At 44.2% G+C, this 24,073-nt stretch overlaps 1 protein-coding gene across 1 annotated transcript in view; it reads left to right on the forward strand.

Moving 5' to 3' along the window:
- Positions 1-24,073, forward strand: part of LOC121276335 (dynein heavy chain 11, axonemal-like) — a 564,873-nt gene that overhangs the window by 143,779 nt on the left and 397,021 nt on the right. Inside the window, exons 22-26 of the mRNA XM_041184616.1 lie at positions 2,729-2,812; positions 8,355-8,513; positions 11,078-11,200; positions 13,482-13,604; positions 22,885-23,109. Coding sequence (XP_041040550.1) covers positions 2,729-2,812; positions 8,355-8,513; positions 11,078-11,200; positions 13,482-13,604; positions 22,885-23,109 — 714 coding nt within the window. The remainder of the gene's footprint in view (positions 1-2,728; positions 2,813-8,354; positions 8,514-11,077; positions 11,201-13,481; positions 13,605-22,884; positions 23,110-24,073) is intronic.

Raw genomic sequence — 24,073 nt, forward strand, 5'->3', positions numbered from 1 at the left:
TCAAGATGGCAAGAGAGAGCGAGAAAGAGATATGGAGAAGCAGAGGGGTTTAGGGAAGGAATGCCAGAGCATGAGATCTGGGTGACTGAAGGCACACCTATGCTGGGCAAAAGGGAGGAGGAATGCACAAAAGATCAGAGTTGAAGGAACGAAAAGCTTAGGAGTTGGGTTGTAGGCTGGAGGAGGCAGTAACTGTAGGGAGAGGTGAGGCCATAAATGGATTTCAAGAAGAGGATGATAATTGGAGGTATTGGGAACTGGAAGCCAGTGTAGGCCATTGGGAGGAAGGTTGATGGTTGAAATGGGAGCTCGATGCAGGGACAGATACTGGAAACAAAGCTTCAGATGAGCTGAAGTTTATGGAGGATGGAGAGTATTGCAATAATCAGTTTTGGTGGTGACAAAAGCATGGTTTAGGGCTTCATTACCAGAGTGGAGGTGGAAAGGGTGGAGACAGTAAAATTGGCCTGTGTATAAAATGGACAACCAAACCTAATACTATCAATTACTCACCAAGTGGATTAGGCTTTTAAAATTTTTTTTCATGCGGTGTGGGTGTCACTGGCAGGGCCAGCATTTTCCCTTCCCTAATTTACCTTGAGTAGGTGGTGGTGAACGACCTTCTTGAATCACTGCAGTACATTCCGTAGCAGTTTGATACAACTGATTGGCTTGCTGGGCCATTTCAGAGGGCAGTTACGAGTCAACCACATGGTTGTCATTCTGCTGTCACATGTAGGACAGACCAGGTAAGGATGGGAGGTTTCATAAAGGACGTTAGTGAACTAGATGGGTTTTTATGCCAATTAATGACAGTTTTATGGTCACCGTTACTGAGACTAGGGGCAGAATCTTGCCCTTGGATGGCGGGCAGGCCCCATCACAGCTTGGCGGCGGGTAGGCAGCCAACCCCCACCACTGAAATGGGGCCCGCCACTATTTTAAGTGGGCGGGCCAATTAAGGCCCACCCAGCAGCTTCCCCGACGGGAAGCGCTATGCGCTCCCTCTGCAGGGAGGGGAGGGAATCCCCAACTGTCAGAGTGCGTGTCCTGTCTCAGGGAGATAACTGACAGTGTCAAAAACATTAAAAATAGAAACATTAAAAAATTATTAACGTGTCCCCCTCATGTGACAATGTCACACGAGATGGGACATGTTAATAAAGAACATATAAACTTTATTAATTTTTTACAATATGGACATGAAACTTCACCCCGCTAGTGGATGAAGTTTCATCAATAATTCGGAGCCCGCTGGGGCTCCTGGCCTGCCCTCCAGCCTCAAGGTTGGATGGGCAGGTCTTTAGTCACTTTAAATAGCTTGTCAATGGCCTCAATTGGCAATTGACATGTTGGCGGGCGGACAGCTGATTTTGCTGTCCGCTCACCTTCCTAAAAATTTAAATGGACCGGGATGATGTCAGGGATTCCTCCTGATGTCATCCCGCATCATTTTCCCCTTGGCGACTGGGCCCCACCCCCAAATCGCAGAGGGGAAAATCCTGGCCTAGCTTTCAATTCCAAACTGATTAATTAATTGCATTTATTAATTAATTGGATTTTAAATTCTACCAGCTGCCATAGAGGGAGTTGAACCCATGGGCTTAATTTTCTGGTTGGCAGGAGGGCGGAGCGGGAGCGAGCTTGGGTGGGTGCGGACCCGATCGTCACCCGCGATTAGGTCTGCGCCGCCATTTTACGCGGGCGGGCCAATTAAGGCCCGTCCAGTGTAATGCGTGACTCCCGAGGATAACGGAAGTGGGCCGGCAGCGGCAGGAGTGCATTGTCTGCCAGGTCCAATGGCAACCTGGCGGCCTATTTATATGAAGCTGTGGCAGCCTTTGCAAAGCTGCTCACAATGGTAAGTGGAAGGGCTCACTAGAGTGCTTTTGGTTAGCAGGCCAGTCTGGAGGGTAGAGCGGGGGGCCATTGTGCCCCTTATTTTTCGGGTGACTGCGTTGCTGTCCTCCTCGAGGCGATAGCAGCATGGCGGGAAGTACTGGTTCCCCAGGATGCGAGGAAGAGGCCCTCCCACAGAACAAAACGTGCCTGGGAGGAGGTGGCCGGGGTGGTGAGCTCCCGTGAAGTGGTGCTGCGCACCTAGATCTAGTGTCGCAAGCGCTTCAACGAGTTGTTGTGCTCTGGCAGGGTGAGTACCATGCTGATATTGGTCATTTAACCCAACAGGTTGGCTTACCCCCCTTGCTGCCCACTCCCCCCAAGTCTGAGTGTAGTGGCTGCATTGAATTATTGACAGCATGTGTCCTTTGCTGGTTGAGCCAGCAGATATTGCCCATGCTGAGGTCAGCCTGAGAGGGTGGTGAAGAGATGCGTTTTGCCCCCGCAGCATGTGTTATACTAAGTCCCACATGACTGGTTTGGGGGCAACCTGGAGGAGTGCACCTAGGCGCTGTGTTTGAGCTCCAGGACATGTACAAGTCAGGGTGATGACATGCTGGGAAGGGAGCTTCAACGTGGCGTGGCAACAAACCATCTGCTGCCCTCTGCACTCCACGTGTGATTCGCCTATTGCCAACCGCGAGGTGGACGAACCCAGAAAAATCAGGGGCAATTACACCTTTAATGGGCTTAATTGCCCTCTTAATTGTTGGTGGGCGTGCTTCCGACTTTTGTGTGCGCCTGCTGACTGAAATATCGCATAAGCCGACCTGAAAATTCAGCCCATGGAATGTTTCAGCTTGAACATGTATATTTTCCCATTTAACAGACTAGTATTTGTGACTGGACCAAGACACAATGGAGACAAATCAATGTGGAGCAGATGGATGTGGAGCTCAGGAGATTTGCAAAGGCAAGGCAGCTTCTCGCATAATATTGTTGTCTTCTCTCTTTTTAGCCAATTTGTCAGCAGCTTAAATCTTGCATCCTAATGCACTGGAATCTTAAACAACAATAACTTGTATATTGCTGATGTTATTCTATTTTGGACGACTCTTCAAATCTAAGTGAGAGCTCTTGTTGAACTGTTGTCACGTTTTCTTGGTCCGAGTGAAGAACATGCTCAGTGGATGCCTGATCCAGAAAGACTGTTAAAGGGGAAAAAGAGGAAGATTGAATTTGATTGTTTTCCAGTTCCAATTTGTCTCTATTACGTCATTGTTTCTTTTGCTACCATTTTGATGTTGAACCGTTTTTGAGAGTTCTGCTTGAATCAACTTGTGGTAGTTAGAAGTTAATTAATTGCCTTGTGTCCCATTTTTCTCAATTTTGAATTAGGTAATTCTTCATTGGCTATCATCTCTTCCATCATCATGTTCAGCTTTCTTTCTGTGACCTTTGATTTCTGGAATGCTTTTGTCTTTCTTTACTTATTTTTCAGAAAAAGCTGATGGAATATCCGCATTTCTTTATAGAGCATCAGAGTTTGAATTAGTAGCTCACTGTGCAACTTCACTTGGATTATTGATATATGATTATTGATCACTTAGTTCCATGTCTGTAATATCACCCATCTTAGCCTATCTAATGCAGAAACCCTCATTAATGCCTTTGTCATTTCCAGTTTTGAATACTTAATTGCTCATCTGGCTGGCCTTCCATCCTCCATCCTTTGTAATGTACAGCTCATCGAAAACACTACTTGTCAAATCAAATTCTGCACCATGTCCTCAATGTATCCTCTTGTACAAATCCCACTGCGCCCCCTCCACCACCACCCCCTGCCCACCCACAACCCCTGCCTCTTTTTCCCTACCATCGAGGCACATGCTTTCAGCATCCAAGACCCTGACTCTGGAATTGATTTGCTAAAGCCTTCCACCTCTCTATCATTCTTGCCTCCTTTATGGCCCTCCTTAAAATTAACTTTTTTGACGAAGGCTTAATCATTCGCTCGTTTGGTTTAGCATTCATGTTTGTTTACAGCTCTGCCTTGGAACATTTTTCTTTACAAAAGATGTTGTTGTTTATTTCTGATTATTGGTGTTATGATTTGGCGTTATGACTGGTGGAAATTTTATGTCAGTCTGGTAGGTAGTTAGCAGAGGTGCGACCTGAAGTTATTTTCGGTCACCTTTCCGAATGTTTTATGCCTAAATATTTTGTTAGGAAATCAGTGATTCTTCTCTTGAAATTGAAATGTTTTCTGTGTCAGAGCATGCCTCCTTTAAAAAATGTTAGCTAATATTTTTGCTCCATTCACAGCTAGGAAATTAAAATAAAACACTTATTAATTCACAATATACTGATGGAAAAGACATAACTTTTAGTGTATGCTCACTATACTTTGTGATTGATTGTGTACTTGTAATTGGCTTGATTCGGGAGCTGATTGGGGGAGGGAATGAAGGAGATATAAGTCACATAGCTGGAAAATATTTATGAGCCTAAAGGTTGAAAATCTGGTGTAGTGAGCAGACAACTTTTATATGCAAACTGATTACAGCTTATATCATCCCTTTATCTTTCTAGTGTACGTGCTAAAGGGAAAGTGCATCTTGAGTGTGAATGTCTCTCTAGATCAATATAAATACAGATATAAAACCCAAATATATTTAAGCTTGCGAAGTTCTGTAGACTCAAATTTTAAAGATTCACTATCCATCAATCTGTTCTGATTAATCTTTATTTTATTTGTGGCCAGTTGAAAACTTAATGAAGGACCCAGATTTAATTTTGTCTGTGAGTTGGAGCAAGGTACAATGAATCATAATCATGCAATTGGACAGAATTTAGTTTAGATTCATGGGGGAGGTTGCTTATCATTTTATATAGTACTGTGATTATTCAGGAATCACCAGTCAGTCATCTTTTCAGATTTCACATTTTACTTGCACCTCAGTAACAGCTAAAGGGAAGAGAAATGTTAGGTGACAACTTGTTAGAACTGCTTGACTTTTCTGTATAGAAATCTGCATTCCTGGCCTTTAGTGTAGTTTCACAAGACCCCTATTGTTGTCCTTCCACAACACAATATCCAATTGTTCCTTAAATGATTCCAAAGTTGCTGTCGTGGTTTAGTTTGACATCATGTTCTGCATCTAATATTTCCATACTGTTTCATATATCTCTTCAAAAGTGGAAAGCCCATTTCTTTTCCCCCAGCGTTTCCTCATAACCTAATCTTTTGCTGCTAAGGAAATTATCTTATGGCTCTTCTCAAGTGTCTGTATTGCTTGAACGTCTTCAAACCAGACCTGAACCTAGTATTCAAGATATGGTCTGACTGGAGCATTACCTGCTTTAGGCATGACTTTGACTGGCACTCTTTTACTTTGGTTGTAGTTAGTCATTCTGTTCACTTTGTTGATTTTTTCCTCCTCTGTAATTGGACATGTTGACGTCATTCTCATCCAAGACCCCCTCTATCCTTTTCAACTTCACCTTTAGTTTTTTCAGATCATGTGTGGAGTACTTATGTAACCATTTTCTTCTTCTTATGGGCAGTACTTTATATCTGTCTGTAGTTGATTCTGTTTGTCATTGTGCCATCTATCACACATTTCGTCTAACATTATAGAGAATCAGTTTCTGAATATAAACCATTAATTTAAATTGGGAACAAAAGGAATCCTGACACATTTCTCTGGAGCATTCCACCTTCTTCCTCTAGTATGTACTCTTTACTTGCAACTCATAAGCTAATTTAGCCAGCTTTAAGCTTGACCAATAGCCTTTCATGCAGAACTTCATCAAATGCTTTTGCAAGTGAAGGTACAGTATGATTGAAATGTTGCTTCTTCAGACAGGTCTTCTTCATAATCCATGTTGACTACTGTTTATTAGGTTAATAAATAAATTAACACTTAATAATTGATTCCAGTATTTTGTCAGGTAGTGAAGTAAATTTTAACAGGCTATTGTTGTTTGAGTATGCTTTTCAATCCTTGTTAAGTTACTATTTTGAAAATGGGTGCTAAACTTGCTTGTTTCCAATACACTAAGTTCCCCAAATCATCATCCTTGGCCGGGATTTTTCAGTTTTCACATAGGCAGGAATGGAAAACTTGGAGACGCAGCCAAAAGTCCATTGACTTTCAGCGGGATCGGAAAATCCAGGCTGTGGATGGGACTGGAAAATCCCACTCGTTGTCTTCCTTAATAAGTAAATACTTATATCATTAAAGTTTGTTTGTTTTGAGCCTTTTTTCCTGTCTGGGACCTATACCTCATTTATATCAAAGTCATTAATTCTACAAGGATATCACAACCTAGGCAAGGGGTATATTACTCATGCCTTCCTTATGGTTATCAAGAGACCAGCAAAACCCCAACAGAAACAGGGTAAATGGGGAACTTGCCATCCATCCACCATAAGTTCGGCAAGAGACCAGCAGAACCCCTGTGGAATTTTAGAGTTTTTGTGTTCATCTTTGGTTAACAATTTTTAGGGTGTTCACCTCTTCTCTGATTGTCCTTTTACAACTTCCGTTATGTTTTACATTGTTCCAAGAGGTCGGGCAGCTTCGGAGTGGCCCTCAGGTCATTTAAACTTCCATCTCCACTCTTCCTCACTCTCTATTTTCAATTCAGACAAGTTTGCTCACAGCATAATAATTACTGCATTTCTGCTAATTAATATATTAAATCATTCAGAGGTCATAAATGTGGTAAGGCTGAGAAATGAAATATTCACACTACACTACAGAAATATTCACATTACACTACAGAAGGCTGTTCTGTGCACGTAATTTTCTCAAGTTTCATTCTCTACTAACATCGTAAATAAATGTACGATTTCTTCTGATCACATTTATGATTTTCACATATTGACCAGAGGAAATCTCCCTGAATTTGTTTACAATGTTGCTGCATATGAAGATGAGGAAATGTTTCCAAGGAAGCACTGTTGGACACAGTTGAGCAGAGCAGAGGCTGTTTCCCAATAAGTCCATCCTCAGCCCAAAACATATATGGGTCCTGGGTGAGTTTGTGACCATCCTGGTGGGCTCCTATTAGACTTACAGCCAGAGTGTGCCTGGACAACCATGGATTTTTAAGGGGTAAAAGTTTTCAATCATGGCCAGAATTTTGATGTCGGCGTACGTTCCGGCACGCCGACACATAAAATGATGCGCGGTGATGTCAGGCTTGCATCCCGAAGTCAGTGCATGTCATTTAGATACTACATTCTGCGGGCACGCGCCAGAGGCGGCAGCAGGCCTGCCGAGCTGTCGATAGCCTATTAAGACCATTAAAAAACCAATTAAAGTAATTATCAATGCTGCCCATCCAATCTTAAGGTTGGCGGACAGGCGAAGAGCCCAAGCTTTTCAGAAAACCTCATCCACGGGCGGAAAAAGGTTTCCAAAGGTTTTATTAAATAAATAAATATTTTTTGCACAATTCGTAAACATGTGACACTGTCACATGAGGGGGCATATCTAAATAATCTTTAATTTTATTATTTATGAACTTTTATTATGTACTTAATCACCCTGAGGCAGCTCTTTGCCTCAGGGAGATTTCTTCGCTCGTTCACGAGCATGCGCCAAAGAACGCAGGCCCCGACTTTCCCTCCACCACCCGCAAAGGTAGCGATGAGCACTACCGGCTGTGCATCACTCTGGGCGGGCCTTAATTGGTCTGCCCACATAAAATGGTAGCGCGCAGCCGGTCGAGGGCGGCTATCGGCTCTGGGCCTGCCCACGCCCGCTCCTGACCGGCCTGCCCAACATGCAGAAAATTCTCCCACATGTTTTCTGCCAATAACCTTTTAAGAAACCATTTTGAACAACACATGAAAAAATCATCAGCCACCTTCTCATTTTATGTGATTGTGCTGGGATGCTGTACGAAATTTGGTGATGGGCCTGTTTTGGATCTGTTTGACAAAGGTTTGTCTACCTGTAACATTGCCCAGAATTTATTCACTACTTGTAGTGTGCTATGCTTTGGGGACATAGCCTAATATTCTGACTTAAAAAAAAGCCTCTTAGCCTGAGTGAGATTTCTTGTCAAAGGCATAAACTGGCAAAATTGATACGACTGTATCACAATATAATGGCATGATACTTAGATTTGGCAGAAAATTACAGAAAATAGAAAATGCATCGGCAACAGAGTGTAAATTTACAAGTCATATACTCTCAACTGACAATTAAACTGAAAGGGAGCACAATAGGGTTGTAACCCCAGTGCTAACATGCACAAGCTCAGTGAATTTAACTAGATACCTTTAGGGACCATGCAATTACTCCCCGCATTCTGCATCTTACAAGGCTATCGATTTTTTAGTGTTGCATGAATATGTTTGCTTCCTATGTACTATATTCTTTTACATTATTTTGCAGTATCATAGAAGCCTTTCCTTTCATTTTTCTAGTCTATCATGTGCCGCTATATGTTATTTTTAGTCAAAATTCTCATTTCTTGTTGCTTTACACCTTGAATAGGAGATCAGAATGTTAGACAAGGAAGTGCGTGCTTGGGATGCATATACCAACCTAGACTCCACTGTAAAGAACCTTCTCACATCACTACGAGCAGTGACGGAATTACAAAACCCAGCCATCAGAGACAGGCACTGGTACCAGCTGATGAATTCCACTGGGGTCAGTTCAAAATAAATTACTGCAATAATTCAAGATTCTTTACTAATTTAGCTTGGAAAGGATTTTGTTTTAATTTACATCATATTCTTGGTATAACGCCAGATGCAGAGTGCAAAGGGTTAAGTCTAAAAGGTACTTAGAATTTTGTTTAGGATTGGACTTGTGATTAAGTATCGTGTAACATAGCAGTTGATAAAGGCTGAGTTATTTAAAATCCCAGAAGGAAACTTTAAACAACTGTCATCACCTATATTTTCAATTGGTATGTTTGAGATGCAGCTGTGAATTCTGGAAATGAAAACACTAAGCCTCCAGAGGTTTTTTATATAAATTAAATTAAACATTTGTTAATTTTACAGGGTATTAAACAAATGCACGTCTTAAAATTACTACTGTAATAACTATTAATTAAATCCCAAATTAATCACTCTTAAAATCTTCACCAATGACCCATAGACTTAAACAGACACCAGGCAAAGCAGATTTTATCTTACAAATTCAAAATGAAGTTCCTTTCAATTTGTCTCCTCTGCAGACAGTTGTAGGCTTACAGGCTCTTAGATATTACATGCCTCTGACTTCCACACACAAAACTCTTCTGTATATACCTAGCCTTCCCTTTGGATGTAAATTCTCATTGTATCACCAGGCCCTTTGAACTCCACCTCTTCTAACTATAAAACTCCTTTCATAGTACCAATTTTATTAGTAATATAAATATATTGCTTGGTGTCTCCTAGCTAGGTGCAAGATTTCACCCCCAGCCTTTGAATGGTTTATTCAACAAAATGCAAATGCACCCTCCTCCTTATTGTTTACATCTTAAAACTACTATACATCAAAGCACCCAGATTAGCTGGCCTTAATCCAATTAACACACAAACATTCACAGGCACAGACCCTACTACAAGTCCAATTTAAAATAATTTCCAATAACATTATATACATTAACATCTCTTCATGGCACAGGCCCTGATATTTACTTGGGGCTGTGGAAAGAGCAGTAGGATTTCTGAACAAGAAAACTCAAAGCAAGAGTTTCTTGCATGTTCAGCTTTTAACTTCAGAAGAATATGTTTTAATTTTTTTCTGCTGGTTTCCTGCCTGACAGCCAATCTGATTAACAGATCCTGGAGATCAGCATGAGTGTAGTTGGCCAATGCTGGGGACTGTGAAGAGGTTTGCTTGTAAGGCCTGGGGAGAAACACGTTGGCTCCTCCTGGCCACAAGCAGTGCTGTAAATGCACTTGCTTTATGGACCTGGCCCATCTTGATTCCTTTTACCTAGCAGGTTTTTCCAAGTCCCGGTAAAACTGGATGATGGTACTTATTGGCTGGGTGGCCTTCTCCTGTTGCTTTCAGGGAACAAGATACCTTGGTTACCTCTCACCAGCTCTAGCATAACCTTGAGGCTGCCATGCCACAGTTGTGTGGTCTCTGCCTTTGCTGCTCCTCACTTCTCCTTGTCACAATAATGGCTGCTGGCATAAGGTCCAAACTTGCAGGCTCTCATCTCCTTTCCACACCCTCCGCTGCTAATGGGCTACCAAACCCACCCTCCAGCCAATGAGAGCCAACTTCCAGGAAAATTGCATCCTGGGAGTGCTTCCACCTTGGAACTGGTCAGGACTGGGAACTGGTTGGGACTGGAAAATTATTTCCTGACCTAAAACAGAAGGTCCTGTCTGTGTGTTCAGAAGGAAGTCTAGCCAGAACTTTATATAACTGTAACAGAACATCACCATTTGTATTCCAACCCCTTGAGATAAAGGCCACCATTTTGTTAGACTTTGGAATTATTTTTTGTATGTATCTACTAATTTTTAGTGAATTCTGTACTTGGATCCTAAGTCTCTGCTTCTCCACTGTTCCTATCTTATAGCCGTTTAGAAAACTTCTGATCTTTGTTCCAAAATGAATGACCTTACATTTCCAGCTGCCACAGTTTGGCCTAATCATGAGTCTATCAATGTTCCTTTGCAATTTTCTGCTCCCAGCTATACTATTAACTGTGTCACATAACTTAGTGCCTTCAGAAAACTTTGAGATGTGGGTCCCTATTCCTTCATCAAAGTCATTTATGAATACAGTGAAATGTTCACATTCTATCAATTTGAGTACTTACCCATGCTTCCTACTCTTTGACTCTTAACCCCTTACCTACGTCCCTATCCAAGCCAATAGGTTGCGTTCAATTCCATGAGCTCTCATTTTTGTTAGCATTCCCTTAGGTGAAACCTTATTGAACTCCATGTAAATAACATCCATACTTACATGTGCACCTACCACATTTGTTACCCTTTCAAAAAAAACTAGTTTTATTAGAGATCATTTACCTTTTACAAATCCACATTGGCTATCTCTGATCAGATAGGTCAGCCATTGTAGACATGAGAAATTGGGAAGCCATTGCATGCCAAAGTGAAACCTGTACACTTGTTTAATTTTCTGGGTGCCTCAGTAATAATTTTATGTAAACGTCCCAGAAAAAAATAATTTTCACAATATTTGTAGTGTTTGTATTTTTAATAAAGGATTGATTTTGTTTCTTATCTGTTTTTCAGGTTAGGTTTATTATGAGCGATAATACAATCCTGGCTGATCTGTTAGCTCTGAAGTTACACAGAGTGGAAGATGAAGTCCGGAATATTGTGGACAAAGCTGTGAAGGAGTTGGGAATAGAGCAGGTTTTTGACTTTTCAATTTCTTGAGTTTTTGGAGAACAGATAGCTCAAATAAACTGAGAGCAAAGTACTGCAAATGTTAGAAATTTGAAATAAAAACTGAGAATGCTGTAAATACTCAGGGTCTTGCAGCAACTGTGGAAAGTGAAGCAGAGATAAAGGGTGGAATCATGTGCTCTCCTCCTGGCGGGTTTGGTGGCGGGCTTGCATTTAATTAGGTGGGAGGGTAGTGGGTGGAGACCCGCTGCCTTCCCTCCTCAATCCCAATTAAGACTGTGGCGGGAAAGTCACTTAAAGCCTCATCTTGTTGCTGCTGGTATTAACCAAGCAGTTGGTTGGGGGCTTGTCATGTAGAGAGCACAACAAGCAAGCCCTGGCGTGTTTGTTTGCAGGCTCTCAGGGGGAGATCCTTGTTCAATGACACTCAGTGCCTAATCAAGGAACCTGGCATCAGGAAGGAGGAGACCTGCTGAGAGCTACCCACCCTGCCCTTTCATGATGACACAGGGTAAAAAGAGGTAGTAATAGGACAAGTGAAGGAACAAAAGGTGTGATAGAGAATGTGCAGATGTGAAAACAGAATCACCACTGACAGCTGCCACCCAAAAACAGAAAAAATTATGATCTGGAATTATTGAACTCAATGTTGAGTCCAGAAGCTTGTCAAGTGCTAGTGGAAGGATGACGTGCTGTGTTTTCATCTTACATTGATCTTCATTCGAGCAGTGTAGGAAGCCAAGGACAGAAACATGGGAATGGAATGGAGAGTTAAAATGACAGGCAACCGGAGGGTGGGGTTATACTTCCAGACTGAATGGCAGTGTTCTGCAAAGTGATCAAAACACAATCTGTGTTTGGTCTCCCCAGTGTAGAGGAGAGTCAGTGGCTGATAGTGAATATTGGTCGAAAGTTTCAACTAATCATCTTCTGCCATTTATGAAGAGACCATTTCCTCTGTGGCCCTGTGGTCTTCTCATCCATTACTCCCAACAGCCCCTCCCCTTCTCACAATACCTTCCCACTAAAGTGTAGGAGATGCAACATCTGCCCTTTTACTTCTCTGCTTCTCACCATCCAAGGTCCCAATCAAACCTTCTAGGTGAAATAGCGTCTACGTGTACTTATTTCAGTTCAATCTACTGTATTCACTGCTCACAATGTGGTCTCCTCTACACTGGGGTGACCAAACTCAGATTGGGTGATTGCTTTACAATCAGGAAGCGTAACCCTGAATTTCTGGTCACGTGTCTTTTTAATTCTCCACCCCATTTGCACACTGGCCTTTCTGTCCTTGGTCACCTACACGGTTCCAGTGAAGCTCACTGTAAGCTCAGAGCAGCATCCCATCTTTCAACTAGGTACTTTCCAGCCTTCCAGACTAAACATTAAGTTCAACAACTTCAGACCATAGTTCCTTCCTTCTCTTTTTATTGCCATTGGTGTCAGTATTGTTTCTGCTTTTGCATTTACACCTCCTCTAAACATTCCTTTTGTTCCTTCATCTGTCACATTGCTATCCCTTTTTTCCTTCACTATCATTTTTTTGTCACTTAAGTACTCCTGCTTTCCATCCTATTGTAGACCTTTCTCTGCCTGGTTTAAAAACGGTTACATATCTTAAGCACTCCCAGTTCTGACAAAGGATCATTGACCTGAAATATTAATTCTGTTTCTTTCTCCACAGATGCTGCCAGACCAGTATGTTTCCTCAATATTTTTTTCTGGCATGCCTAGCCACTTATGTATACAGAAAGATTTTAAAGACAATTTGGTGATCTAAATCTGTTCTTGACACATTGTTTGAGGCTGGAAATAGAGTTGTAACTTTTTATATATTTCATGAGTTAGAAGACACTTGACATTACAAAGGCTACATAATTTCAATGCTTCTGCCTCTGACATATTATAACTTCAAAATACCTATATATGCAACAGCAGATTACTTTTTCTTCAACTGCCTCTATACTGTGGTGGAAAAAGGGTAGTGGCCTTTCGAATTATTATGATTGTTGTTATTTAATGTTATGGATCTTTACTAATTAATGCGGAAGCTGGACCCAATCTCATCTGTCCAGGCAGTAAGGGAAATGTCATGATCCTATTAATTTGCTTACCATGCATGTATCCAAATGAAGGAATAAACATTTCAGTTCAAATTTATTGTGAACAATGTGAGACCAGAAACCATAGCAATTAAATGGTCATTTTCAAAACTGATTCAGAAAATTAGATAATGCTTTTTGAGCACATTTTAGATGGATATCCAATGACCTCTCATTTTCAGGTCCTCACAGAAATCAGTTACTCATGGACCACTATGGAATTTTCATCTGAGGAACACCATAGAACGGGTACCCCTCTGTTAAAGTTTGATGAAGAACTCATTGAAATTCTAGATGACAGCCAAGTATGATTCTTTAATTTTGTCTGACTTATTTTCTTTAAGTTGAGGCAATGTAAAGGTACAGGCCAAGTTATTGAGAAGCATGGATGTAATTTTAACCTAACTCAAAGTCAATGGAGACTAAAATTGGGTGTAAAATGGGTGTCTGCTCAGGTAGGTTAAAATTGCTTCCCACAGACGAGAAATTGGATCATGCTATGGTCATACTTTTGGGGTGTAAAATGGAGCAAATAACACCAATTTCCCAGTGCTATTTCCTACATCCCACAGCAACTGAAATGCATCCAATACCATATCGAATTGGGCAATTTTTAGGTACCTCTGGTGGCCTGCAAAACAAGCATTGATCACCTTTATATATTAATAAAGGGCTCAATGCCTGTTTCAGGAATATTCTTGGAATTTCATTATGACTGAGTGGAGCATGTTCGACTCAGGTTTTTGGATTCTTCAGCGGCCTAACTATCGATCTTTAAAGGGACTGCTGGAAGCCACCACTTAAAGGTATTTTCTTTTAAAATTACCTTCATGTGGAGCCAAAGGGAATGGTAACACTCCTTACTTAACAAGGCTGTCCAGATTCTGACGTGCTACCACAAAGCCGGCCATTGTGCCACACTGATAGTATATTTTATCAAAGCATATGGAGAGATAATACAAGCTAAACGGTACAATTTTAAAGGGGGTACACAAGAATGGAAAGGCCTTGGGTTGTTTGTGCACAAATCTTTGAAGGTGCCAGGACAGGTAAATAAAGCATATAGGATTCTGGGATTTATAAATAGAAGCATTAGAGTACAATAACCAACCTATATAAAACACCAGTTGGCCCCAGCTGGAGTATTGTGTTCACTCTGTGAATCACACATTAAAAAGGATAAGAAGGCTTTTGAAAGAGTACAGAAGAAATTTACAAGAATGGTTCAGGGATGAGGGATTACAGTTATTGAATTTCTCGACAAAAGAGCTGACAGATGTAATGTGCTGAATTGCCTCTTCTATACTGTTCTATTATTCCATGATTCCCTGAGTTAGCTGGCATACCTTGAAAGACCACTTATCTTTAGAAGATGTATTTTCCCGGATGAATAGTAGAATGTATTAGTGGCACTATAGGTGTGAAACCAATTTTTTATAGAGGTGTGGCATTTGCAATTTCTTATTACTTTCTCACCTGTAAGGATCAATCTTGTAATAGACAAGCCTTCTTTCTCTTATATAATAAAGGTCAAATACTATGGATGCTGGAGATCTGAAATAAAAAAAGTTCTGGAAAATACCCAACAAGTCTGGCAGCAACTGTGGAGAGAACTCCAAAGGGTTTCAAGGAAGAGTCATACTGGACTCGAAATATTAACTCTGGGGAAAATATTCCCCATGTTGGCCCGGTCGTGCGGGAGCGAGTGCGGACCTGATCACCACCCGCGATTGGGTCCACGCCACTATTTTACGCAGGCGGGCCAAATAAGGCCTGCACAGTGTAGCTCACGACTCCCGTGGATAGCGGGAGTGGGTGGGCGGCAGCGGGCGTGCACAGACCGCAGGGTCCAGTGGTGACCTGGCAGCCTGCTAAATGAAAGCCTAGCAGCCTTTGCAAGGCTGCTCACAGTGGCTGGGAGAAGAGCACATCAGAGGGGCAACGTGCCTGATGCAAGTCTGGAGGGTAGGCCATCAGGGCAGGCCAGGCCGGAGGATAGGCCAGTGGGGCAGGCCAGGCTGGAGGGTAGGCCAGCGGGGCAATATGCCCCTCGTTTTTCTAACGAGGAGGTGGCAGCATGGCGGGAGGTCCTTCTTCCGAGGAATGGGAAGCGGAAGCCTCCCCACCTGACCAAACGTGTGTGGGAGGAGGTGGCCGAGAGTGTTAGCTCCCATGATGTGGTGCGGCACACATGGGTGCAGTGCAGCAAAAGGTTCAATGATCTGTGCTCGGGAAGGGTGAGAACCATGTTTCCTCAAGTAACTTAATGCAGCCGTCATCCTTTCCCCCGCCCACCAGACCCGGCAACTCTGAGTATAGTAATGGCATTGAATCCTTCACAGCATGTATCCCTCACTGGGTGTACCAGCAGACATTGCTCATGCCCACTTCACCCTGTGAGGGTTGAGCTAGGATGTGTCCTGCATCCGCAGCATATGTGACACTGACACCCAGAGCAAAGAATGGGGGTGAAAGTCAAGGGTCTTCACCTAGGCAGAGTGCTGGAACTGGGAAGCATGTCAAAGTCAGGATGCTAACATGCTGGGAGGGGATCTTCCAGGTGGCGGGGCACCAATCCATCTGTTGGCCTTTGCATTCCACGTGCCTGTGCCTCCTTGCTTAGCAAAGTGACACCTTGTGGTGCCATATGTCAAGGAGACAGCATTTGGGCAATGGGGTGGTGGTCAGCCCTGGCTTGTTTGGGTGAGTGTGTGGCAGCTGCAAGGTGATGAAGAGCTGGAGCCCTGCAAAGTCCGACTCTGGCTGGGTTGGCAGGGATGTGATGGGAATTCAGGTGCAGGCTGGACTTATCAATGCTCCTCTCTCTCCTTTTCAGGAGAAGACTGCACCCAATTCCGCTGAACAAATAGGGAATAGTGGAGGCCAGGCCCAGTTGGCCATTCTTATGCCTTTCGAGCAGCAGGCCATGGATCTGGAGCGGTGCCATGCCCCCAGGTTCACCGGTGGCGGTGAGGCTGGGGTGCCACAGGGAGGTATGTTTGACGAACACTCAGGTCACCATGTGTGTCCCAGAAGCCATGGCACTGCTGAACGCTCAGTGATTGAAGTTAGCAACATGGGTTGACCATTGAGTATGGAAGGATGAGCGCACAATGATCCTGGGGAGCGGCATGCAAGTTGACATTGTCGGCACTGTAACTAATCAAATGTCCTTTTTCTTCCTTTCAGCATCACTGGAGCAGGGCCGGGAGGAGGAGGCAGAGGGCCTAACCCTCACCTCTGAAGCCCCAGAGCAAATCCACTCACCAGCTTCACACCATCTCAGCCAGGCAGGCACCAGCGCAGACACTAGTGCCTCGGTGGAATTGAGATATTCGGCTAGTGTCCCGGGGCAGGGCAGTGAGGGCACTTCACACTCGCTTGAGGTGTAGGCAGAGACAGAGAGTGCCCAGGCACCGGCAGTCAGAGGACTGCTGGGGACCAGGTACATGCTCGGTTGGTGGCTGATGATGTGCCTCTGGAGTCGTCCGTGAGGCAGCAAATACTGGAAGTGCAGCAGGTTATGTGGGATGACTTGGCATAGATACATGAGGCTATGCGTGGCATGGTGCCCGTGCTTGAGGAGTCCACGCGGAGCATCACCGATGCAATGGAGCCTCATGGCTGAGCGCCTTGCTTCCTCCATGGAGAAAGTGGCAACTGTCATGTAGAGGCTCCTCCAGGAGACCAATCAGGACCTGCAAGCCCTCACAGCAGCATTGGCCTCAGCTGGTCACTGCCAGTGTGGGTTTTGAGCACCAAGAATCTCAGTTCACTGCCCATCTATCTCTGGTGAGCAGGGAGATCCGAAGTGACCTCACGTCGGCGCAGCAGCTGCTTGTTGTCTCTGCGGGCTCCTCTCCAGGCACTCCAGAGGGCTCCTCCACCCCTCTGCCAGTGACCATGGCATCCAACGAGGCTGCGGTGACTGGGGAGATGCCAGCTGTGGAACTGGCCGCTCACTCCCAGGCGGGACCATCAAATGCTCCATGGACCAGAGGACATCCAGCAAGTTCATTGAGACTAACAGTACAGCAGAGTGAGCAGGCTGTCTCAGTTGCCACTCCCAGCGAGGACACAGCACCTAGATGTAGCACCTGTTAGCATAAATTTAAGGCACCTTAGGCACACCATGGGTTCCTCACTGGTGTTTTTGTGTTGGCCCATAGTAGTTTCTGGAAGACCTGGTGTGATGTCCAACACTTTTTGCTTTATGCAGTTACATTTGTTCCCTCAATATATTTTGACATGTTGGCATGCCTCAGGGTGATTCCTTACTTCTGCAAGTGAACAGGAAGCCATGATGTTATGATTGATTTGTTTGACACTGAGCTTTATTGACTGACTAATGTTAGTATCCAGGCTGATTTAGCACTCGGGTATCGAGTGTGGAGCCTGCAGCCCTAGCATGTGTTGAAGGCACATCTGTGTTGTGCTAGCTGAAGGTTCTTTGGATTAAAGCCTCCCGGGTGTCCCTGCCTTCCTGGAGTATGCCCGGGTCAGCGACTACCCCTCAACGTTCTCCTGTGCGTGCTCATCCTTGGACTTACTGCTGGACTCATCGTGTGCATCTGGAGCAACCGTGTCTAAATTTTCCTTGTCCACTGTGTCGCCCAATTCCAGCATCAGATTGTGGAGAGCGCAGCATGCAGCCATTATCAGCGACACATCACAGCCCTTGAAGAGGTGTGGCTCCTATTATACCACTGCTCATCTTCTGATATTGGATGGTGGAGAGGCATCATGTGTCACCTTCTGAGGGGGATAGCCCTTGTCACCCAGCAGCCATCCATCCAGCTGGGCTGGAGCACTGAAGAGCCTCGGCACCTGGGAGTGTCTGAGTGTGTAAGCGTCATGGGAACTGCCTGGGTACCTTGCTCAGATTTGCAGAATCTGCAGCTTGTGATCACACACTAGGCCATTCTAAAGGGGGTGGGCAAACAGCCAGAGATCGTGGTAAATATTGGTACCAATGACTTAGGTAGAAAGAGGGATGAGGTCCTGTAAGCAGAGTTTAGAGAGCTAGGAAACAGATTAAAAAACAGGACCTCAAAGGCAGTAATCTTTGAATTACTTCCTGTGCCACACGATAGTGAGAATAGAAATAGGAGGTTAGTCCAGATGAATGCATAGCTGGAGAGATGGTGCAGGAGGGAGGGCTTTAGATTTCTGGGACATTGGGACTGTTTCTGGGGGTGGTGGGACCTGTACAAGGCAGACGGATGGGTTGCACGTGAACCGGAATGGGACCAACATCCTTGTGGGGAGGTTTGCTAGTGCTGTTGGGGAGGGTTTAAACTAACTTGGCAAGGGGATGGGATCCTGAGAAGAGGTTTCGAAGGGGGAGATGCACAGCCAAAATTAGAAGATAGAGCAAGTGGGCCTGCAAGGCATAGAAATCATAGGCCGGTTAAGGCACAAGGGAATTTGGCAAGGTTGGATGGTATTTATTTTAATGCAAAGAGTCTGACGACTAAGGCAGATGATTTGAGGGCACAAATTAACACATGGAAGTATGATGTCATTACTGTCACTGAGACATGGTTGAGAGAGGGGCAGGATTGGCAGCTCAGTATTCCAGGATGTAGGGCCTTCAGGTGAGACAGAGAATGAGATAAAAGAGGAGGGGCTATCGCAATATTGATCAATGAATCAATTAGAGCAGTAAGGAGGGATGACATCTTAGAAGGCTCCTCAAATGAAGCCATATGGTTAGAACTGAAAAACAAAAATGGAGCAATCACCTTGCTGGGAGTGTACTCTAGGCCCCCAAACAGTCAGAGAGAAATAGAAAGACTGATATGTCGGCAAATTTCAGAGAAGTGTAAAAATAATAGGGTAGTAATAGTGGGGGATTTCAACTTCCCCAACGTTAACTGGGTTAATCATAGTGTGATAGGTTTAGAGGGAGCGGAATTCTTAAAATGCATCCAGCAGAGCTTTTTAAGCCAGTACGTAGAAGGTCCTACAAGAGAGGGGGCGGTCCTGGACTTAATTTTAGGGAATGAAGCCGGGCAAGTGGTAGAGGTATCAGAGAGGGAGCATTTTGCAGATAGTGATTATAACTTCGTTAGATTCAAGGTTGTTATGGAAAAGGACAATGATGGGCCAGAAATCAGAGTTCTAAATTGGGGGAAGTTCGATTTTAATAAGATCAGATATGATTTGGCCAGAGTGGACTGGGGGCAGCTACTTTTAGGTAACTCTGGGTCAGAGCAGTGGGACTCATTCAAGAAGGAAATAGGGAGAGTACAAGGCCAACATATTCCAGTAAAGACAAAGGATGGGATCAACAATTCCAGGGAACCCTGGATGTCGAGGGATACACAGGATTGGATAAAGATAAAAGGGAGGCTTATGGCAGATACTGAGGGCTCAAAACAGTGGAAGCTCTAGAGGAGTATAGAATGTGTAGGGGGGAACTTAAGAAGGAAATTAGAAGAGCAAAAAGGGGGCATGAAAAAACATTGGCAGTAAAATAAAGGAAAGTCCAAAGCTATTTTACAAGTACATTAAGAGTAAGAGGATAACTAGGGAAAGAGTAGGGCCCATTATGGACCAGAGTGGTAATTTGTGTGTGGAGCCAGAAGATGTAGGTAGGGTTCTAAATGAGTACTTTGTGTTGGTGTTCACAAGTGAGAGGGACTACATGGGAATGGAGATCAGGCAGAAGGACTGTGATATAATTAAAGAAATTAGCATAGAAAGGGAGGAGGTTCTAAGTGGTCTGGTAGGCTTAAAAGTAGCTAAATATCCAGACCCGGATGAAATGTATCCCAGGCTGTTGAGTGAGGCAAGGGAGGAGATAGCAGGGGTGCTGGCAATAATTTTCAATACCTCTCTGGCCACAGGAGAGGTGCCAGAGGACTGGAGGACAGCCAACGTGGTACCTTTATTCAAGAAGGGAGGAAGGGATAAACCAGGGAACTACAGGCCAGTCAGTCTAACCTCAGTGGTGGGGAAACTATTGGAAGCAATTCTGAGGGACAGCATTAATCTACTCTTGGAGAGGCAGGGATTAATCAGGGACAGTAAGCATGGTTTTGTTAAGGGGAGGTTACGTAAGACCAATTTGATTGAATTTTTCGAAAAGGTGACCATGTGTGTAGATGAGGGCAATGCATTCAACGTAATCTACTTAGAGTTCAGCAAGGCTTTTGATAAGGTCCCACATGGGAGACTGATAATGAAGGTAAGAGCCCATGGGATCCAAGGCAATTTGGCAAATTGAATCCAGAATTGGCTGAGTGGCAGGAAGCAGAGGGTGATGGTCGGGAGGTGTTTTTGTGACTGGATGCCTGTGTCCAGTGGGCTTCCACAGGGATCGGTGTTGGGTCCCTTGCTGTTTGTGGTACATGTAAACGATTTAGACTTGAATGTAGGAGGGATGATCAGTAAGTTCATGGATGGCATGAAAATTGCTGGGGTGGTAAATAGTGAGGAGGATAGTCTTAGATTACAGGAGGATATAAATGAGCTGGTCAGATGGGCTGATCAATGGCAAATGGAATTTAATCCGGAAAGCTGTGAGTTGATGCACTTGAGCAGGACAAACAAAGTATGTGAATACACAATGGAAGCACCGAGGATCAGAGGGACCTTGGTGTGCATGTCCACCGGTCCCTTAACGTAGCGGGACAGATAGATAAGGTGGTTAATAAAGCATATGGGATACTTGCCTTTATTAGCCGAGGCATAGAATGTAAGAGCATGGAGGTTATGATGGAACTGTATAAAACGCTGGTTAGGCCACAGCTAGAGTATTGCGTGCAGTTCTGGAATCCACATTATAGGAAGGATGTGATTGCACTAGAGAGAGTGCAGAGGGGATTTACCAGGATGTTGCCTGGTGTGGAGAGTTTTAGTTATGAGGAGAGATTGGATAGACTGGGATTATTTTCCCTGGAGCAGGGGAGATTGATTGAGGTGTATAACGTTATGAGGGGCATAGATAGGGTTGACAGGAAGGAACTTTTCTCCTTGGTGGAGTGATCAATAACCAGGGGCATAGATTTAAGGTAAGGGGCAGGAGGTTTAGAGGGTATGTGAGGAAGAATGTTTTCACCCAGAGGGTGGTGGGAATCCGGAACTCACTGCCTGAAAGGGTGATAGAGGCAGAAACTCTCATAACATTTAAGAAGTATTTGGATGTTCACTTGCGATGCCACAGCTTAGAAGGCTATGGGCCTAGTGCTGGAAAATAGGACTAGAATAATTAGGTACTTGTCTGACCAGTGCATACTCGATGGGCTGAAGGGCCTTTTTCTGTGCTATTGACTTCTATGACTCTTACTCTATGACTATCTACATGTTCATGGAACGGAATCATTCCTGTTGACGAAGGCACCAGGCTCACCCACTGTAGTCTTGATGGCCACATGTGTGCAGTCGATTGTACCCTGGAAGCGGGGGAAAGCAGCAATCGGTGCAAAGCCTTTGGCTCACTCTGTCTGGCTGGCCTCGTCCAGCGGTAGTGGATGAAAGTCAATGCACACCTGAATAGAGCATCTGTCACCTGCTTGACACAAGTGCGGATAGTTGATTGGGAGACTCTGCAGAGGTCACCCACCAACCCCTGGAAAGAGCTGGAAGCATAGAAATTGAGGGCAACTGTGACCTTTAGAGCCACTGGTATCGGGTGACCACCTACACAGTTTGCAGAGATCACAGGGTCTATCATCTGATAGAAGAAGCTGACTGTCTCCCTTGAGAGACGGAGCCTCCTTTGGCACTGGACTTCAGACATATTGAGGTAGTTGCTTTGCCGCCTGGCAGCAGGATAGTGGCCCCTTTCACCTTGGACTCCCTGTTGGTCCTGCGCCCCTTGTGCCTGTGCCCCTCCTCCCAAAGGTGGCTCCCTTGGAGGCTGAATATGGACTCCTGGCCTCCTCCCCCTTCTGGCCCTCCCTTCCTCCTCAGAGGAGGTGCCTCCAGTGGAGAGCACAACTCCCATTCCCAGGCTAAGGGAAGGCATCCTGAAAGCTGCAGGCCCCAAAAATGCTCTTTACTGTAGAGTCCTGACCTGAAAGCTTTTACTCCTGCCCAAGCAGCTGGTATGAGTTTTGAAGTCTTCCTGCTCACACAGACAAGTAACTTTCACACTTAAATACCTGAAAGATCACATTCGTGACCCCACTCACCCCTCATATCCTGTCTGTGGATGAGGTTTATACAAATGTGTCCTACCTGCCTGCCTGTTGCACCCATGCGACGTCCTACAAGATAGAACAGGCTGTGAAAAATCGTATTCAATTGCTGCCTCAAGGGCCTTAACGGGCCTGTGAATTGGCGGTGGGTGCACATCTGAACTTATAGTGCACCTGCCTTCCCAAACATCGTGATGACACGCGATGATGTCGGGACGCACACCCGAAGTTACCACGTGTCATTTTACGCATTGGCATGCAGGGCCCGCCCCCGCACGCCAGCAGGAAAATTCTACCCTGTGTTTCTCTCTCCACAGGAATTGCCAGGCCTGCTGAGTTTCTCCAGCACTTTCTGTTTTTAACTTCTCTTACCCTTGCAGTATTAATTATGGATGAGAGTTCCCCTTTGTTTTAAAATTTATTTTTTTCTGCTTTATAGGTGCAATTACAAGTTATATTACTGAGCAAATATGTGGAGTATTTTATTGAGCAGGTCTCAACCTGGCAAAAAAAGTTGACAGTGGCAGACTCTGTTATCTTCCTCTGGATGGAGGTCCAACGCACATGGTCTCACCTAGAGAGTATTTTCATTGGGTCTGAAGACATTCGAAGCCAACTTCCTGAAGATGCCAAGCGATTTGATGAAATAGATTCAGACTTTAAGGTTGAATTATTATTTTATTTTGTTTCATTTTTGCTAACGTAATATGTCATTTTATAAGTTATAAGTCTGGATTTTCCTCAATGTGACAACCCTGCAGCAAGACTAGTGGTATCACAGAATTGTTGCAACATGGAAGGAGGCTATTTGGCTCATTGTGTCTGCACCAGCTCTCCGAATGAGCAGTTCACCTAGTGTCATTTTCCTGCCTTCTCCCCTTAACCCTGCAGATTGTTTCTTTTCAAATAATTATCTAATTCCCCCTTGAATGCCTCGATTGAATCTGCCTCTGTCACACTCTCAGGCCGTGCATTACAGACCTGAACCACTCACTGTGTGAAAAAGTTTTTTTTCATATTGCATTCGCTTCTTTCACCAATTACTTTAAATCTGTCCCCTCTGGTTCTCTTCCTTCCACCAATGGGAACAGTTTCTCCCTATCTACTTGCCTCATGATCTTGAATGTTTCTATTGAATCTCCTCTCAACTTTCTTTTCTCAAAGGAAAAAGGTCCCATCATCTCCAATCTATCTTCACAACTGAATTTATCATCCCTGGAATCATTCTCATAAACCTCCTCTGCACTCTCTCCAATGCCTTCACATTCTTCCGAAAATATGAAACCCAGAACAGTATGCAATACTCCAGTTGAAGTCTAGCTAGTGTTTTATACAAGCTCAACATAACCTCCTTGCTCTTGTACTCGATGTCCCTATTAGTAAAGCCTAGGATATTGTATGCTTTACTAACTGCTCTCTCAGCCTGTCCTGCCACCTTTAATTACTAATGCACATATACACTCAGGTCCCTCTGCTCCTGTAACTCCTTTAGAGTTTTATTCTTTATTTTTTACTGTCTCTCCATGTTCTTCCTACCAAAATGTACACCTCACATTTCTCTGCATTGGACTTCACCTGCCACCTACCCGTCCACTCCACCAACTTGCCTATGTCCTTTTGAAGTTCTA

The sequence above is a fragment of the Carcharodon carcharias genome, chromosome 3, assembly GCF_017639515.1.
Source record: "Carcharodon carcharias isolate sCarCar2 chromosome 3, sCarCar2.pri, whole genome shotgun sequence".
NCBI classification, from domain to species: Eukaryota; Metazoa; Chordata; class Chondrichthyes; order Lamniformes; family Lamnidae; genus Carcharodon; species Carcharodon carcharias.